The sequence below is a fragment of the Musa acuminata genome, chromosome BXJ1-5, assembly GCF_036884655.1.
Source record: "Musa acuminata AAA Group cultivar baxijiao chromosome BXJ1-5, Cavendish_Baxijiao_AAA, whole genome shotgun sequence".
NCBI lineage: Eukaryota > Viridiplantae > Streptophyta > Magnoliopsida > Zingiberales > Musaceae > Musa > Musa acuminata.
Window position 1 is genome coordinate 37,713,386 of NC_088331.1, and position 19,115 is coordinate 37,732,500.

Genomic DNA, 19,115 nt, shown 5'->3' on the forward strand with positions numbered 1-19,115 from the left:
GCCTCTGCTGGGAGATGTTCTGAAACATGAGAATTGCAAGAATCGGTGGATAAAATAACACTCTCTCCCGGAAGACAAGCAGCGGTCGAAAGCTTGAAATGGCGGTTGCATTTGTGGATCGATTTATCTGCCGCCCTCCGTTTTGTTCGAACAGTATGCAATAACGCTTGTTCTTTTCCCCACATCGCATCTGCTGTAAGTATTGATTGCCGATTGCAGCAACGTTGGATGTGACTGAGTCAGACCATCCATCTCTTTTGTCAATGACTGCAGTGTTGTATGGTCGATCGTAGGGGCTGTCAGCTTAGAAATTCTTTGCAGCACTCGAAAGACACTTTGTTTGGGTTGATATGGAATATGGTTTTGTGCGGCCGCGGCAAATTGTTCTATGGGAGAAAGGATGACAGTATATTATTGCGATATGAGATCTCATGTTCGAGTCAATTGAGTGAACGTCATGTGAGCTATTTAATATAAATTAATTTCTTTAAACTATGAGAGAAAGGGAATAAAAGTTTGCATCGTTTTTGTGAATATGTTGAATAAGTTCTTAGAAAGCCTCACCAGAATCCCTCTTCCCTTCTCCCCCTCCAAAATAAATAAATGACCATGTCATTATGGTCACCACTGATTTCATATATGTCTGTTCCATGTTACTGAAAATACCTTCCAACACAATTTCATTGATGTCAGAACATGCAAAAATTGATCAAGAATAACAATCGAGTGAACCTTCTCTCATGGAATTAGAATATAAACAGTCAGATCCTTTATGTTATACTCCATCCAGGTTCCTTCTTCAAACTACCTCCCTTCATTGAGTTTCTAATCCTCAAAACATCTTCCCAGTTCCCCACATCTGCAGAGATGTTCGACAAAGAAATAATAGTTCCAGAGTCTTTAGGTTCCAGTTCAAGAACTTTCTCTGCAGCTAACTTTCCCAACTGAACATCACCATGGACTTTGCAAGCACCAAGCAATGTACTCCATACTAGTAAATCAGGTTCAATAGGCATCCTACCAATTAAATCTGCAGCTTCTTTGAGCCTTCCGGATCGACCAAGTAAGTCAACCATACAAGCAAAGTGATGAGTTTTTGGTTCAATCCCATAGTCAGAGCTCATAGAATCGAAATGGAAAAGGCCTTTTTCCACTAAACCATTCCGACTACAGGCAGATAAGACACTAACAAATGTCACAGAATCAGGTCTGATTCCATTTTCTTTCATCAGTTCAAACATTTCCAGAGCTTCAACACCGCTCCCATGCCGAGCATATGCATCAATCATGGATGTCCACATAACTAAATCAGGGTATTCAGTTTCATCAAATACTCTATGAGAATCATCAATTCTACCACATTTTGCATATAATGTCAATAGTGCACTACTGACTGAATTATAAGATATTGTGCCTGCTCTAATAGCGCGGGCATGCAATTGCTCACCCAAACTCGGTCTCCATAAATTCGCACATACCCAAAGAACCGATGAGCAAGTAAACCGATCAAGGTCAATACCTGCAGCAACCATGTGTGTTAGTTCCTTGAGTGCCTCGTCACTGTAACCATTTGTGGCATAGCCTGAGACCAAGGAAGACCATATGATCTGATCTTTCTGCAAGACCACATCAAAGACTCTTTTGGCAGATGCTAGATTTTTACATTTCAAATACATCGAGACTAGAGCACTACCAAGAGGTGGGTCGATCCTGAGTCCAATACGAAGAGTATGCCCATGAAGCTCTTTGCCTTTCACCAAGAACCGTCCATCATTGCATGCCACAAGAATGGAGGATATAGTCATTTCATCGGGCACGATATGTTCGAGTATCATATCTCTGAACAACTGGAATGCTTCATTAGTATGACCACGTCCTGCAAATCCGGAGATCATAGATGCCCATGAAGCTCTGTCTCTATCCTGCATTCTGATGAAAAATTTACAGCTATCTTCTAAGCTACCACATTTGGAGTACATGGTAAAAAGTGCACTCCCAACAAGAACATCATGCACAGACCCATCTTTTATGGCGTAAGAGTGTATCTGACTTCCAAAATCTGTACAGTCAACTACGCTAAGAACAACAGAGCAGCATTTATTGTCAGGTCTAAGACCTTCACTGAACATCCTGCAGAACAGCTGCAGTGATCTCAACAAGCATTCGTTTTGTACAAGGCCACAGACCATAGCTGACCAAGTGGTAGGACTTCTCAATGTATCTGTCTCCTCAAAAATCCTTTCAGATGATTGAACATTTCCAAGTTTTGCATAAGTGCTGAGCAGGGCACCTTTCACCACAGGATCAGTACACAACCCTATTTTCGTAATCAAGCAATGAATTTGGTCTGTCTCTTCCACCGTTGATAATTTAGAGCAGGCAAGGAGCACACTGGTCATAGTGTACTTGTTAATCTCCACACCCGAACCTAACATTTGTTTGAAAAGCATCAAAGCATCGCCAACCTCTTCCTTTTGAACGAAACCAGAAATAATTGCTGTCCAGGAAACCACATTGCGAACAAGCATCCGCGAGAATTCTTTCATGGCCGCATCCATATCCCCACATTTCGCATACATGTCGACAACAGCAGTTGTGACAACAACGTCAGGTCCAGCACCATGTTTAATCACCCACGCATGTATTCCTTTACCTGAATCCAGTCTCCCAGAAGCAGCACAAGCACGTAAAATGCTCGACAGAGTAAAGAGATTTGGCATGCAAAACCCGTTCACCATCTGAGGAAAAAGGTCCAAAGCAATCGAATTCTCCTCATTCCAGACCGCCCCTGCTATGATAGCATTCCAACAAACAACGTTGGTAGTAGCGCCCTCCCAGAAAACGCCTAGAGCATCATCGAGACGGCCATGCTTCGAGAAGAGGTCGATCAGTCCAGAACAAACGTATCCATCCGAGCAAAAGCCGTCCTTTATCACCAGAGCATAGACCTGCTCGGCCAAATCCAGGTTGCGGGACGCGGCGCAAGCCGAGACCACCTTCCCGTACGCGACCTGATCCGGCCGGAAGCCCGAAGAACGCATCTCATAAAAAGCCGTAACCGGGTTCGAGCGGTTCCATGAAGCGAAGTACGGACGGGGAATTTCGTCGAGCATGCGAAGGGCATCCTGCGCGCGGTAGGAACTGAGGCAACGGTCGGCGAGACGGCCCTTGACTCGAGTGGCTGATGCAGTGGGGGATGATTCTGCTATGCTGGGTCGCGTTCTTGCGGACAGGAAAGTGTGGAATCGTGTGCGACGGCCAGAGGAATGGAATGCGAGGGGCAACGAAGGAGGCAGACCGGCGTCGATACGGAGGCGTAGAGAGGTGAAGAGACCGAGGAAGGAAGCGGGACTGGAGAAGCGTCGGGAGGCGAAAGCGAGCAGATTTCTCATTACATTTCATGCTTATTGTTCTCCCGGGCAGAGGTGTTTGGTGTTTTTGACTTCTAACCGCCCGCCATATATATATATATATATATATATATATATATATATATATATATATATATATAAAATTCTTTTAAAAGATATTATCATCATTTTTTTCTTTAATATCCTAAATGTCTCTTATCATCACCGTCTTCTTCTAAGTGGGCATTACTAATCATCACTTTCGTCGTATTATCGTGATCATAGATATAAATACAGATACAAGATTTCACAATAGATAGATAGTATGAGTCTATGAATATAATAATATAATAAATTTTTTTTATAAGAATATAATATCATAATATATAATAAGTTATAAATAAACTAATTATATATTATTTTTAATAATTAAATTATTTTTAATATTTTAATTTTATATTTAAAAAAAATATATTAGGATTCTAAATATTTAATTTTATTTCTTTTTACATCATTAACTCTCTTGATAGAAATACCATATGCATTCAATAGTAAATCGGTATCGATAATATTAAAAAAATAAGATTAACTATTTTATCTATAAAAATTATAATTTTAATTTAACTTTTGAAAATATAGAAATGTATAGATAACTAAATACGTTAGCCCCGTGTTGGTGTAAACAACTTTTTAGTCGTGACCTCAGGGCCGACGCGGCTTGGTTCGGGTCCGGATGACGGGTCGTCGATTCCTTCGGGAGGGGGTTCCTTGCCAACGCGCCCAGAGAGAAACGCCTCGCCTTCGCCCCTGCACACAAGTCGGGACGGGAGAGCTCGACCCGATCCCTCCGACGATCAAGTCAATGAATAATCGTAGTGGGGTTGTTATCTATGTTGTTCCCCCCCCTTTTCGTTTAGAGTGCAAGGGTATTTATAGGGGAGTTCGGTGTTACCTGATGTGCCTGCCCGCAGGAGGTAGGATCGTACCTTCTGATGACGTCTGACATCGCTATCGCCGTAGCATGCGGAGTCGAACCTGAGCGATCATTAATGGGCCTCGGTTGGCGTTACGACCCGTGTCAGTCACGCGGTGTCAGACTAACAGGGGAGCGGGGCGTCAGCGGGTGTCACGCAAGTCTTATCATAATTATTACCCTCATCATTCTCCCCCCCCCCTAAAGGAAGCTATGTGTCAGTTGCCGTAATGGGGGGGTCTGAGGCATGGCTTCAGCTTTAAAGAACTTTCTTCATTGGCCGAAGGCCGGTACGCCACCCTGGGCGTGAAACTCGTAGTGCTTGGCAATCGAGGAAGGTCGGGTGAGCCGTCACGACGCTTGGTAGTGAATGGCCGAGGAACCTCGAAGAACGACTTGCAGGTCGGATTGGGTTCGACCGTCGGGGAGGTAGCCCCCTCGGGCGAGTAGGTTGTGTGGGCGCGGTTTCGAACGTCATGAGGCCGAAGAGCACGACACAGGCGGCCGCTGCCGAGGAGCTGAACTCGGGCGAACGGGCCGTGCGGGCGTGGTTTCGGGCATCATGAGGCCGAAGAGCACGATACGGGTGGCCACTGCCGAGGAGCTGAACTCGAGCGAACAGGCCGTGCAGGCGTGGTTTCGGGCGTCATGAGGCTGAAGAGCACGACACAGGTGGCTGCTGCCGAGGAGCTGAACTCGGGCGAACAGGCCGCGCAAGCGTGGTTTCGGGCGTCATGAGGCCGAAGAGCACGACACAGGTGGCTGCTACCGAGGAGACGAACTTGGGCGAACGGGTCGTGCAGGCATGGTTTCGGGCGTCATGAGGCCGAAGAGCACGACACAGGTGGCTACTGCCGAGGAGTTGCTTCGATTGGATCTGTTACGCTGGGTTGCGGGAGGTGCTGGTGGTTGAGTACCCTTCGGTCTGTTTGGAAGTCAAGGGTCGAACCTTTTCATGAATCGCTAGTTTTCGAGAAGACCGGCGACTCAAGCTCGTTGGTGCCACGTGTAACGCGCCTGTCAGTCGCTCTGTCAAGCTGCATTTATGACGGAATGATGTTTGTGTCATCCCGATGTGACGTGCCTGAGAAGAGAAAGGGTCGCTGTTTTTGGTGGGATTTTGTCTATAGTGTGTGGCTAGCCCCTCGAATGTCTCCTTGTTTCTATTCTGTCGCTCCATACTCCACCATTTTCGTTTGCGCCAATCGCTCTTCTTCTTTTCCAAAAGGTCAGTAAGGATGGTGTCTTCTTCCCCTACCTCTTCACCCTCTTCCCTGGCTAAAGACGAGCAAACGGCGGTTGTGTCGAACCCCAACTCATCTTCCGACGAGAAGGCGACCCGGGCCCTTGAGGCCCTGATGTGGCCGCACGACCTCGACTCCATTGTGAGCGAGTCGTCGCTCAGTCGTCTCCGGGACCTCTATGGCATCCCGGAGGAGTTCGCCCTCCATGCCCCCGAGCCCGGCCAACGGGTGTACGATCTGATTCCCAGGGGTTTCACCCTTACCCTTGATGCTTTTGAGGCCGGGTTACGCCTCCCGTTGCACCCCATCATAACTTCATGTATCTCATGGTGGCGTATCTCCCCGTCTCAGATGGCGCCCAACTCTTGGCGCTATCTGGTGGCGTTCCTGGGGGAGTGTTACTATGCTAATATCACCCCAACTCAATCCCTCTTCCTTTCTTGTTTCCGGCTTTCCAAAGGGTCGGGGGGCTACTATCTGTCCGCCCGAGCGGGCTTCCGAGTGAGTGGGGCTCCTTCCAGTAATAAGGGATGGAAGGGGTGTTTCTTTTTCGTCAGTCGCTCGGAGGACTGGGGGTTCAGGCTTCGATGGGCGGCGCACGTGATAGACAACACCGCCCCAGGTCTGGATGATGGGGAGCACCGAGAGCTCCAGAGGCTTAAAGAAATCCTCCCAGCCTCAAGAGCCATCCGGAATATGTCCGAGCAATAGTTGGTCGAGGCGGGTCTTAGCCCGATGCCTCGAGGTATGCCCTGAGGGGTAGCTTTAGGGTTTACTTTAGGGATCAATTTGCCAGCTGACCAATGTTGGTGTTTTCGCGCAGAGATGGTGGTTCTCCAAGACCTTCGTGGGGGGAAGACCTCGATGGCCCCGTCCACACATTCGCCGGCCGAGGCGAGGGCTGGCTCGAGGGAGGCCCCAGTGGACGTTGAGGCTAGTCGGCCTCGGAAGAAGGCGAAGACCTCCTCGGCAAAAGCCTCTAGGGGGTCATCGGCCCAGCCGGCGGGGGCTGTCGTTATACCGACCAGACGCGCCAAGAAAAGCCTCGGGCGGGGCGAAGCCGACACAAGCAGGGATGTGGCGGGGAAGGCCCCTCGAGAGCCCTCCGTCCGCGAGCTTTGCCGCCTCCAAGCCCGGGGGGAGGACGAGCCCTACCAGGCGCGCGCAATGGGTGATCTTTCTCCGGGCGAGCCCTCCGACCCGCTGATGGCCCGTTGGGAATACCTTTCCCGGGGCAGCCGGGTGTGGGCCGATGGGGATTCCACGGCCGGGTTTGTCCGCGGAGGGCTTCATCCCGACATAGCTCGGGATCTGTATACTTTGCCCTCAGAGGTTCTTCTTGTCAGGTCGGCTAAGTCGCTGCTATGGGTGAGTGTCGTTCCGCTGGTTCGGTTGCGTGTGTTTGGATAGCTCTCGTTCTGACCCGTTTGTCTGCAGGGCACTCACTATGCCGCGGCGCTGATGGACCGCGTTCGCGACGCGGGGCGAGTCGTTGACCTCTTGAGCGACCGCAATGCCAACCTCCGGAAGCAGGTGGAGGAGGTCCGAGCCGGGGCGGCTCCTGAGGTGGTCGTGGCAGCCGAGCAGCGCGCCTCAGATTTGGACACAGAGGCGACGCACCTCCGGTCGGAGCTCAAGGCGTCCGAGGAGAAGAATAAGGAGCTTCAGATGCATCTGAAGGCGTCGGTGGCCGAGGCTCGTTCGGCAAGGGGGGAGTCGGTCAAGCTGATTCGTCGGCTGGAGGAGTCGCGCGCTGAAGCGCGGGGGGCTGCCGAGGCCCTATCCGTCGAGATTCGCCAGAGACCAGAGAAGGACAAGAAATTGATCGAGGACTACAAAGCATCCTCGGGCTTTCAACTTGGCCTTGTTCGGACCAGGCGGGTTTCATACGAGTATGGGTACCGGATTGCCCTCGCCCGCTTTAAGGCGCGCCACCCCGACCTGGAGGTCGTAGAGGATCCTTTCGACTCCTTCCCCGAGGACATGGACGTCGACATGCCGGACGAAGTCCCTTTTGACGATAGCCCCGACGCTCCAGAGGAATAAATGTAGACTCGTCTATACATGTTTTTTCCTTTCCCCCCTTTTTGTTGTTTGGGTGTGAAATGTAATGCGCTCCCTGAAAATGATATGACTGTTTTCATTCATCGCGCTCGTTTGTCTTGTGGTTTGCCTAACACGTTGTGTTTGTACTAGCTTTTGTTAACGTAACTCCCGCTTTTGTTACGTCTCAACTCATTGCGGAAAAAACCTTTTGAGGTTTTGTGAGTTCCAAGTTTTTGGCAAAGCATGGCCTTGCATCGTCGCGAGTCGGTACGCTCCGACCCTAACGACTTCGATCACCCGATAAGGGCCTTCCCAATTGGGAGCTAACTTCCCACGTGCTCGGGTCGGGTCGCTAACCTCGACCCTGCGTAAGACCAGATCATCCAACTTAATTGGCCGAGGCCGCACCTTGCGGTTACAAATTCTAGCGATGACCCTTTTATAGGAGAGATCTTTTAGGTGCACATTAGCGCGCCGCTCCTCGAGCAGAATGAGATCGGCTCGCAGTCCCTGGGTCGAAACTTGTTCGTCATAGCTTACCGTCCTCAGGGTGGGGAAAACCATCTCGGGAGGCAAGACAGCCTCGGTCCCAAATGAGAGGCTGTAGGGGGATTCTCCGGTCGCGGCCTTAGGGGTGGTTCGCAAGGACCATAGAATACTGGGGAGCTCGTCCACCCAAGCTGACTAGGTCGCTGACACTCTCCTCTTAAGTCCATTTAGAATAGATTGGTTAGTGACTTCGGCTAACCCATTTGTCTGGGGATGGGCCACAGAGCTGAACCTCAGCTGAATCCCGTAGCTCGCGCAGAACTCCTGGAACTGAGCACTGGTGAACTGGGATCCATTATCCATGATGATGGCCTCTGGCAAGCCAAATCGAGTCACGATGTTTTTCCAAACGAATTTCTCCACTTGTCATTCCGTGATCGTCGCTAGTGGCTTGGCTTCGGTCCATTTGGTGAAGTAATCCACGCCCACGACGATGTATCATCGTTCCCCCGAGGCCGGTGTAAAAGGGCCGAGGAGGTCCAATCCCCACTGAGCGAATGGCCATGCGCAGTCGATGGGGGACAGGGGGACCGCCGGCTGCCTGGGCGTTCGGACGTGCCACAGGCAGGGCCCGCACCGCTGCACGTAGGTTCTAGCGTCTTGGGACATGGTGGGTCAGTAGTATCCTTGACGAAGGATTTTGTAGGCCAAGGTTTGAGCAACAATATGCTCCCCGCAGATCCCCTCGTGGACCTCGGCGAGGACTGCCTTCGCTTTGCTAGGCTCGAGGCATCGTAGCAAGGGCTGTGAGAAGGACCGTTTGTAGAGCCGTCCATTCACCTCGGAATACTATGCTTGCGTTCGGCGAATGCGGCGCGCCGCGGCTTCGTCGTCGGGAAGGACCCCGTTGCGTTTGAAGAGCAGCATCTCCTATACCCACGTGGTGCGCGCTTCGGCCGGAGCTACAGACAAAACTGAGATGGTGCGGAATGGGAGATCTTCGACCCCGGAGCGGTTTCCATGGTCCAATCCCGAAGCCATCTTCGCCAATTCGTCGGCTCGTTCATTTTGGTTCCTCGGCACCTTGGATAATGTGAAGCGGGAGAAGTTGGAGGCTAGGCTTTTTACCTCTACCAAGTACCCTGCCATGGTTGGTTCCCTAGCTTCGTACCCACGGCTAAGTTGCTCGGCGACGAGCTGCGAGTCAGTGAAGATGTGGATGACGTCCACCTGCATTTCAAGGGCCAGCTTGAGTCCCACTAGGAGCGCCTCGTATTCGGCTTCATTGTTGGTGGCCCGGAACCCGAAGCGGAGGGAGCATTCGAACGAGCGTCCGTCGGGAGCTAAGAGTACCAACCCCGTGCTGGCGCTGCTGGAGGTAGCCGAGCCATCCACATGCAAGTCCCACGGCTCCTTTGTTTACTCGGGGCTTCCATTCCTGCCATCGGCCAGTTCCGTGATGAAGTCGGCTACGGACTGGGTCTTGATGGCAGTCCTTGGAATGTAATGTATGTCAAACTCTCCGAGCTCTACCGACCACTTGAGGAGTCGACCTGCGACATCAAACTTAGACAAAACCTGTCGAAGCGGCTGGTCAGTGATTACCTCAATCGTGTGAGCCTGGAAGTAAGGGCGTAATTTCCGAGATGCCAGCACGAGCGCCAAAGCGAGCTTTTCGAGTGGCGGATACCGCTCCTCGGGTCTGTTCAGGACGTGGCTGACGTAGTAGACTGGTAGTTGTTCCCCGGAAACTTCTCTGGTTAGGACGGAGTTGACCGCGTGCTGGGAGGCGGCTAAGTAAACGCTGAGCTTTTCCCCGAGAATGACCGAAGCAAGGCGGGGAAGGTTGGCCAGGTGACGCTTGACTTGTCCAAAAGCCTCTTCACATTGCACCGTCCACCGGAAGTCCTTGGGGTTTTTTAACGCCCGGAAGAAGGGGAGGCAACGATCACCGGACCGGGACAGAAATCAGGATAAGGCAGCAAGCCGTTCGTTTAGTCGTTGCAGGTCCTTGACTGTTCGAGGGGCCTGCATATTGATGACCGCCTAAACCTTTTCTGGATTCATGTCGATTCCTCTTTCATGCATGATGAATTTGAGGAACCTTCCCGAACTAACGCCGAAAGCGCACTTTGCCGGGTTTAGACGCAGGCCATACTTCCGGAGTGTAGAGAATGTTTCGGCCAGGTTGGTCAGGTGGTCTGCCGCCATGCGACTTTTGACGATCATGTCGTCGACGTAGACTTCGACGTTCCGCCCGATTTGAGTGGCAAACATTTTGTTCACGGCCCTTTGGTAGGTGGCGCCTGCGTTCTTGAGCCCAAACGGCATGACTTTGTAGAAATACACCCCCAGATCGGTGATGAAAGTCATGTGTTCTTGGTCTTCAGGCGCCATTCTGATCTGGTTGTAGCCGGAGAAGGCGTCCATGAACGACAGGCGAGCGTGCCCGGCTATCGCGTCGACCAGCTGATCGATTCTTGGGAGGGGATAGCAGTCTTTCGAGCATGCCCGATTGAGACTCGTATAGTCAACGCACATCCTCCATTTCCCATTAGATTTTTTCACCAGCACTACATTAGATAGCCATCGCGGGTACTTGATTTCCTCGATGAAGCCAGCTGCTAACAGACGCTCCACCTCTTCACGGACGGCGAGCTGCCTATCGAGGGCTTGTCATCATGGTTTCTGTTTTACCGGTCGGGTGTCAAGTGATATATTCAGGTGATGCTGGGCGGTCTCAAGGTCGACGCCGGTCATATCGGATGGCAACCAGGCGAAGACATCGGCGTTCTCCTGTAAGAAACCAACGAGCTACTCTTGCTCTTGCCCGGGGAGTTTCGACCTGACCTGGACCGTCCGATCCGGGCGATCCTCCATCAATGGCACGTCGCAAGTGGGCACCATCGGCTCCGGGTGTGGTGTCGGCCGCTTCTCTTCTCTCGGGTCTTCAAGAGGCTGGTCGGTCCTCGCCTTTTTGTGCAGCGAGACCGCCGTCAAGTAGCATCGTCTGGACTCTCGGGGGCTTCCCCAAACTTCGCATGTCCCGGTGGGGGTAGGAAACTTCACCGTTTGATGATAGGCGGAGACCACGGCTCTGATTTTGTTGAGGGTGGGGCGACCGAGGATGGCATTGTAGGCAGCAGGAAGATCTACCACCAAGAAGGTGGACATCACCGTCTTTATTTGGGGCGGCGCTCCCAAGGTGAGGGGCAAGGTAACAGTCCCCAATGGCGAGACAGAATCGCCGGTGAACCCCGTGAGCGCCGAGCAGATAGGCTTTAGGGATTCTTTGGTTAACCCCAGCTTCTGGAAGGCGTCCAGATAAAGCACGTCGACCGAGCTCCCGGTGTCGATCATGATTCTCCTCACCTGGGCGTTAGCGATTCGAGCCATTATCACAAGCGCATCGTCGTGCTCCGGTGGCTTGACGTCCTCGGGAGGGAATGCGATCTTGGGGTCGGGACCACGTTGGGGAGCGTCGATCCTGGCGGAACGAGCGTATGCCTTTCTCCCCGACATACTGGTTCCCCTAGCCACTGGTCCTCCGGTGATGACATCGATGTGGTGCTCCACGGGGCCCTCCGGGAGAGGCGAGGACTCCCCGTTATGTCGAATGTACCGACTGAGGTGTCCCCCGCGGACGAGCTCCTCGATCTGCCGCTTCAGTTCGCGGCAGTCTTCGGTGTCGTGCCCGTTTTGCCTGTGAAAGCGGCAATGCTTGGATTGGTCGGCGAACTCTCACGAGTTTTTCATCGGAACGGGAGCCTTGAGTAACCCTCTCTCCTTTATCTGGAGAAATATCTCCATTCGAGATGCGCCTAGGGGGGGGGGCAGAGGAGGCCTCGGAGCGGGTAGGTCGAATTGGTCTAGCCTGTGCCTAGTCGCGGCAGTCTGTTGCCCGCGAGCCGGTTCCGGTCTAACCCTCGTGTGCTTTTCCTGATTTCCGGCCATCCAAGCCTCAACCGCGATGAACTGGTTTGCCCACTGAAGCATCTCCGGTACCGCGGAGGGGGGTCTCTCAACGAGGGACCAAAAGAATCGGGAAGGTCATAGTCCTGTCATGAATGCTTGCATCAATAGAGAGGGGTGAATGTCGGATAATCCCCGGATCTGCGTGGCAAAACGGTTCACAAAGTGGGAGAGGGACTCGTCCTCCCTCTGGTGTAGTTCGAGAAGCAAGGCAACGGACGATTTCGGTCGTGCGCTGGCTAGGAAGTTGAGCTCGAAGTCTCTAGCGAGCTGGTCGAATGAGGCGATGGTCCCGGTCCTCAAGCCGTCGTACCACGTGCGGGCTGGTCCCCTTAGTGTTGTGGGGAACGCCCTGCACATCAGAGCGTCAGAAGTTTCATACGGTTCCATTTGGGTGCGGAAGGCGGCTACGTGGTCCGCTGGGTCGGTGGAGCCATCGTACGTGTCGAGGGAGGGGAGACAAAAGTTATGTGGGACCGTCTGATCCCGTATTTCGGGGACGAATGGGGATCCCTGATGTATGTCCTCCCCAGCTCTCTTCTCGACCTGCGGACCTCTTTCTGTACCTTGTCAAGCCGTTGACTGACAAGGAGCAATTGGGCTCGCAGGGAGTCAGTCGAGGCCGAAGGAAAGGCCTCGGGTTGGGCGTGGCCCCTCCGGTCCGTCGTGACTCGATCCGTGAGCAGGGACGACGGGACCCGAGGCGAAGTGGGAAGCTCCAGGGGCTGCGCCTGAGCCTGAGCAGGCGACTCTTGCTGTCGCATCGGTTCGGCGGCCGGGGGGTGCAGCGTTCCTGAGACGAGTGGAATAATGGACTGTATCATACCTGTTATAATTTGGACCTGATGGGTGAGGTTGAGAAAGGCTTTGGACGAGACGGGCGGTGGTTCGGTGGAGGGGGCGTCGGGCGGTAACAAGTCCTGGTCGTTGAAGATTCGCCAATAGCGCTCTGAAGTTGCGACGGCGGTGTTCGCTACGGGGACCTGTCCGCGGGGGATGTTCCCCTGGAACCCTGACCGGATGCGCCCCCTCGACTGCGGTTTCGACCGAGTCGGCCTGGCGATCCCTTGACATCGATGGCCCTCCTTCTAGCACCATTATGCTGGTGTAAACAACTTTTTAGCCGTGACCTCGGGGCCAACGCGGCTTGGTTCGGGTCCCAATGATGGGTCGCCGATTCCTTCGGGAGGGGGTTCCTAGCCAACGCGCCCGGAGAGAAACGCCTCGCCTTCGTCCCTACACACAGGTTGGGACGGGAGAGCTCGACCGGACCCCTCCGACGATCAAGTCAGTGAATAATCGTAGTGGGGTTGTTATCTATGTTGTTCTCCCCCTTTTCGTTTAGAGTGCAAGGGTATTTATAGGGGAGTTCGGTGTTACCTGATGTGCCTGCCCACAGGAGGTAGGATCGTACCTTCTGATGACATCTGACATCGCTATCGGCGTAGCGTGCAGAGTCGAACCTGAGCGGTCGTTAATGGGCCTCGGTTGGCGTTATAACCTGTGTCAGTCACGTGGTGTCAGACTAACAAGGGAGCGGGACGTCAACGGGTGTCACGCAAGTCTTATCGTAATTATTACCCTCATCACCCCATATCCTCAGGTTTGATTATAGCACTTACAACATAAGGATGAACGAAACGTGTCAAAATTTAGCATACGGGCACTTGACCTTGTGTCGTAAATTTTGTTGGTCAGAAGGCATCGAGTCATTCATACGACGTGCCACAATTAGCTTCCTTCTGTTCTCCCGCCCCCCGTCCATGTACGTGCTGCGAGAACGGAGGAGAAGACCAGGTCTCGTCCTCCACCGGTTTCGGTACCTAAAAGTGGATGCAGGAGTGTTTGTTGAAATGCCAGAACGGCAAACCACGAAGTAGGAGGCTCTCTCCAACGAGCAGCCTTCTCGTCGTTCCTCCCTTCCCATCTCTCTCCCTTTTGTCTTCGAATCTTGATGCACCAGAGATGGGCGCATCCGGAAACCAGATGCGCTTCTGAGTTGGATGCCATTCGACGAGCTCCGTGACGACGACATGACGAAGTCCAGAACATCCGACGATTCTGCCAAGAACGACAAGAAGAAAAAGGTAACCCTTCTCTCACCAGAAGCTGCACATGTTCTTGGAAAGGATACACTCATTTAGGATGGTTGGTGTCGCAGTCCATCTTACCAAGCATATTCAGTAGAAAAGGGAAGAACAAGAGAGGCTCCGATGGAGAAATATTCCCACGAGCGGAGATCGTCTTCGGTAAGACGATCTTGAACTCTCTTTTTTTCTTGCATTTACTGCATTCAGTTTTGCGATTTTAATGCGTTCTTCTTCTTCTTCTTCTTCTTCATCTTCATCTTCTTCTTCTTCTTCTTCTGCTGTTCGGAACAAAGATTTGGAGAGCAGGTACATTTCAAGGACAAATCTACTTGAGGCGTATCCAATCGTGAGGAAAAGCCTTTCAGGTGTGCACTCGATGGGCATTTCAGATGTCCCGATGAAACAGGATCTACAACTCAAGATTTTGTCTATAATTTCTCAGGTAGGCACACGAGCTCAAGAATCGAAGGCCTCAACCTGTCCATCTTGGAGAAACCCAGAAGGAAATCTGGTGGTCGAGTGGAGGAGTACCGGTAGGATTAGACGCAATCCATCAAACATGTGGTGGTGTTGTGTTCCTCTCTGTTTTATGTCTCAAGTTCCAAGAATTCTCATGGTGCAGGGTGTTTGTTGGGACATGGAATGTAGGGGGAAGGTCTCCAAACAATGGCCTCAATCTCGAAGATTTCCTCCAAGTAGAAGGATCAGCTGATATCTATGTGTTAGGGTAAGAATCTCTTCTTTAGATTTGTGGCTCAGCCATGAAATGGTTCTAATGATTTGGATCCCTTTGCAGGTTTCAGGAAATAGTTCCTCTAAATGCAGGGAACGTGTTGGTGATCGAGGACAACGAGCCGGCCACAAAATGGCTGGCTCTCATCAGCCACGCCCTCAACAAGCCCAGCGACAAGCACGACGACTCCTCCGACACCTGGAATGGCGCAAAGCTCGGCAAGGATTGCAAGTCGAGCAGCAGCCACCTCTTCCAAAAGCCTTCTTCCCTCAAAGCCATCGGCAAGAACTGCCGCGTCGACGGCGCCCTCGTCAAGACTTGCAACTGCAGACCCGAGACCGCCAGCGGCATCCGGCGAAGGGCGAGGAAGTTAAGGGAGTTCATCGACAGCACCGACTCAGGCTCCGACGACGAGTACTACTGCCACCCCATGTCCCATGTCGTCAGCCCCGAAGCCCGGCGCGACGCCAACTATTCCCTCGTCGCCAGCAAGCAGATGGTGGGCATCTTCCTCTCGGTATGGGTTCGCAGCGAGCTGGTGCCGGACGTCGGCCACCTCAGGGTGGCGACCGTCGGGAGAGGAATCATGGGCTGCCTCGGCAACAAGGTGAAGTTTCAAGGTTTCGCAGCGTCACCGGCACGGATATGAAGCCATCGGCGGCTGCTAACAGGGGAAGTGCATGTTTCAGGGCTGCATCGCGATGAGCATGTCGTTGCACCGGACGAGCTTCTGCTTCGTCTGCAGCCACTTGACGTCGGGCGAGAAGGAGGGCGACGAACTGAAGAGGAACGCAGATGTTTCCGAGATCCTCAAGAGCACGCAGTTCCCTAGGGTCTGCAAGATCCCGGGAAGTCGAATCCCCGAGAAGATCCTCGAACACGAGTACGAATCATACGGTAGCTAATCATGTAGCCTTAAATCTTCCCTTCCTCACTGAGCTTGTACGTTTCCATCTGCTGAAGTCGCATACTGTGGCTCGGAGACTTGAACTACCGGATTGCGCTGAGCTACAACGAAGCAACAACACTGCTGGAGGACAATGACTGGGATTCTCTTCTCGGAAGGGATCAGGCATGGAATCATACCTCAATCTTATCGATCTGCAGCACACATGACCTGCTTACTCTTGAACTGACGATGAACAGTTGAAGATGGAGCGAGAAGCAGGAAGGGTGTTCGACGGGTGGAAGGAAGGGAAGATCTACTTCGCTCCCACGTACAAGTACTCGTACAACTCCGACGCATACGCCGGGGAGACGACCAAGTCCAAGAAGAAGCGTCGAACACCTGCATGGTAGTTAACCTTTCCTTCTTCTTCTTCTTCTTCTTCTTCGGCGATTGCTGCGGAAGAGGGAATAAGTTGCTGCCTTGCGATGCAGGTGCGATCGGATTCTGTGGTATGGCGAGGGCATAGAGCAGCTGCAGTACTTCAGGGGGGAGTCGAGGTTCTCGGATCACAGGCCGGTTTGTGCTGTGTTCCTGGCGCAGGTGGAGGCCAGCAGCCATGGCAGGTGCAGGAAGGGCTATTCCAGTGTGTACTCAAGGATCCCCAGGGATGAGATGATGTTACCTCAGAGACACAGCTTCTATGAGTTCTAGAAGAAAGGCTGTTCTGAGCTGCAATTTATTGTAGATGAGGAATACACATTATGTGATTGATTGCTTAGTACCTCTTGCTAAACACTAAGCTAACATTGGCTGTTTAGAAGCCTGATCGAGCAACAATCTTGCTTGCTGTACAAGCTCATTTTTCTCTTGCCATGCCAATCTGGTATGATATCTGATGTTCTTTAAGAACTGAGAGTGCTGAAACAGTGACTTATGAGCTTACAATCTAACAATGGTTTCGACATTGGATAAAAGGGTACAATTGCCACATGATGTTTGCTTCTGAACAACATGTAGGCAGAGGTATGCAGATGTCAGATTCATTCTAACGTACTATTTCCATGGATCGCCATATGAAGCTTCACAACCTCTTCCATCCAAAGCTTAATCTTGAACGGACAAGAGAGAGAACACAGATATTTCATTGGGCTGCATCTCTTTATCAGACACGTACATCCATCAGAGTAAGACAAGAAGAGAAGAAATTTGTCTGTCACAAATATCAAGGACTTAGATAACTTCAAGAACAGATATCTAACAAAAGAATTCTAGATGGTACGACATTACTGACAAACAAGAAGAACATCATCGCATCTCGCATATTATATCATTCTATCTGAGAGAATAAATTGTCCCACTCCCTTGTTTTCTCAGAAAGTTTCTTCAGGACTCGGAAACCATTGCCTAGTTTTTGTCTCCCGAGGATGGAAGCAGATGATCTCAGAGAGCATATTCTTCCATATAAGCTGAGCTCGAACTCCATCTATTTCTTTTAACACCCCTCCTCCAAGAAGAACCAACTTGCAGCTTCTAAGCAACTCTCCATGCACTCAGCTCACCACCATCACCACCTGCCCCTGGTCCTGCTGCTGACATTCGGCCGCGTGGTGGCCGCCGACAGCCAGCTGAAGACGCTGCTTGTGACTATCTTCGTGATCGTGGATGCTCTTGTGTTGTTCATTTTGCTGTGGACCATCTACGCCTTCTGCAGGCGATTAAAAGCTAAGGAGACGGGGAAGGAGAACCCTCCTCCTCCTCCTCCTCCTACTGCTGTTGCTGTTGAAATCATCGAGAAGGGGGAAGGCATGCGTTGCGATGAGGAGGAGGACGCAGTGGTGCAAGAGCCGGGGAAGATCACGTTTGCGACGGATGGAGGTGGGTTCGGTATCGACGAGCTTTTGAAAGCCTCGGCGGAGGGACTGGGCAAGGGGAGCTTCGGGAGTTGCTACAAGGCGATGCTCGATGGCGCTAGGATGGTGGTGGTGAAGAGGCTGAGAGGCATCGGCCCAGTTACCAAGGAAGAATTCCTGAAGCAGATGAGATCACTCTCCGCCATGGAGCACCCGAATCTGTTGCCTTTGCTCGGCTACTACTACTCCAGCACCGAGAAGCTTGTGATCTCGAACTACTCATGCCATGGCAACCTGTTCGATCGCATCCATGGGAATATTGCTGATCTCTCCACGAAGCCATACGAAACAGGAGGACGAAGAAGAGCTGACAGAACTCCATTCACATGGAGCTCGAGGTTGCAAGTGGCACAAGGAGTGGCTCAGGCGATGGAGTTCCTGCACCTGAACATGAGAAGCAGTGTCCCCCATGGCAACCTAAAGGCAACAAACGTTCTCCTCGACGAGAACGACAAGCCATTGGTCTGCGACCACGGGCTCGCTCCTCTGATCCCCGCTTCGCTCGCGGTCCACAGGATGGTGTGCTACAAGTCGCCGGAGTACCAGCTCAACCGCAGCATGTCGAGGAAGACCGACGTCTGGAGCTACGGTTGCCTCCTCCTGGAGCTCATAACCGGGAGGGTGGCGGCGAACTCGAGGCCGGGCGGGGTGCGCAGCGTCGAGTTGTGCCACTGGGTGAACCGCGCGGTGCGGGAGGAGTGGACGGGGGAGGTGTTCGACGCGGAGATGCTGGTGCAGAAGAGGGCGACGAGCGGGATGATCATGTTGCTGAAGCTTGCGCTGTGGTGCTGCGAGCAGTCGCCCGAGAAGAGGCCTGAGATGGCGGAGGTAGCTAGAGAGCTCGAACGGATAACAGCGGGCGAGGCTGATACAGAGGACGACTAGCCAATGGCTCATGAGATGGTGGTACATAGCCATTCGACAGCAGCTTGTTGTGTATGAAATCCTTGTTTGCTTGTTTCTTCTTCTGTACCAGTAATAACCTTAGGTGTCTCAAGACTCCATGCATGCATGCATCTGTAAACAGCTTGAGGTTGGCAATGACCATATAGATATATGCTATGATTGCCTCCTGCTAAAGACCACAAACTCGTGGGATGTTCGAATCCAATTAAGTCCACCGAGTCAACCATCGCCTTCTTCCACAGGTAGTAAATCACAACAATTGGATCCTGGAATTGCTAAAACAGGGGGTCGTAAACAAGGAACAAAAAGGTATAGTTCAAACCCTAGTTAATTTCATACTGGAAATTAAAGCATAGTCGAATCACAGTTTTGGAATATAAGAGGGATACCAGACATTGAAGGAGGACGCCGCGGCTCTCTGCCTCCCTTTCTGGCTTCTGCAAGCGAGTTATCTCCGAGAGCCAAGGATCTGAGCGCCGAGGTGATCCAAGGCTCCCTCATCTCCTACGCAAA

At 52.0% G+C, this 19,115-nt stretch overlaps 3 protein-coding genes across 3 annotated transcripts; 2 read left to right on the plus strand and 1 right to left on the minus strand.

The window, feature by feature from the left end:
* Positions 1–596: 596 nt before the first annotated feature.
* LOC135674178 (pentatricopeptide repeat-containing protein At1g74600, chloroplastic-like) lies at positions 597–3,437 on the minus strand. Its single transcript, XM_065183738.1, has one exon. It carries the CDS (start codon positions 3,390–3,392, stop codon positions 771–773), a length of 2,622 nt encoding a protein of 873 aa, XP_065039810.1. The 5' UTR covers positions 3,393–3,437; the 3' UTR covers positions 597–770.
* A 10,425-nt stretch (positions 3,438–13,862) lies between these two features.
* LOC135675072 (type I inositol polyphosphate 5-phosphatase 5-like) lies at positions 13,863–16,634 on the plus strand. The gene is made up of 10 exons (XM_065185339.1): positions 13,863–14,161; positions 14,236–14,323; positions 14,458–14,529; positions 14,607–14,697; positions 14,787–14,891; positions 14,961–15,504; positions 15,587–15,780; positions 15,861–15,969; positions 16,044–16,192; positions 16,278–16,634. Exons 1-10 carry the CDS (start codon positions 14,078–14,080, stop codon positions 16,495–16,497), a joined length of 1,656 nt encoding a protein of 551 aa, XP_065041411.1. The 5' UTR covers positions 13,863–14,077; the 3' UTR covers positions 16,498–16,634.
* A 696-nt stretch (positions 16,635–17,330) lies between these two features.
* On the plus strand, positions 17,331–18,581 carry LOC103985190 (pollen receptor-like kinase 4). Its single transcript, XM_018825835.2, has one exon. The coding sequence runs from the start codon at positions 17,331–17,333 to the stop codon at positions 18,579–18,581; it is 1,251 nt and encodes a 416-aa protein (XP_018681380.2).
* The last annotated feature ends 534 nt before the right edge of the window (positions 18,582–19,115 follow it).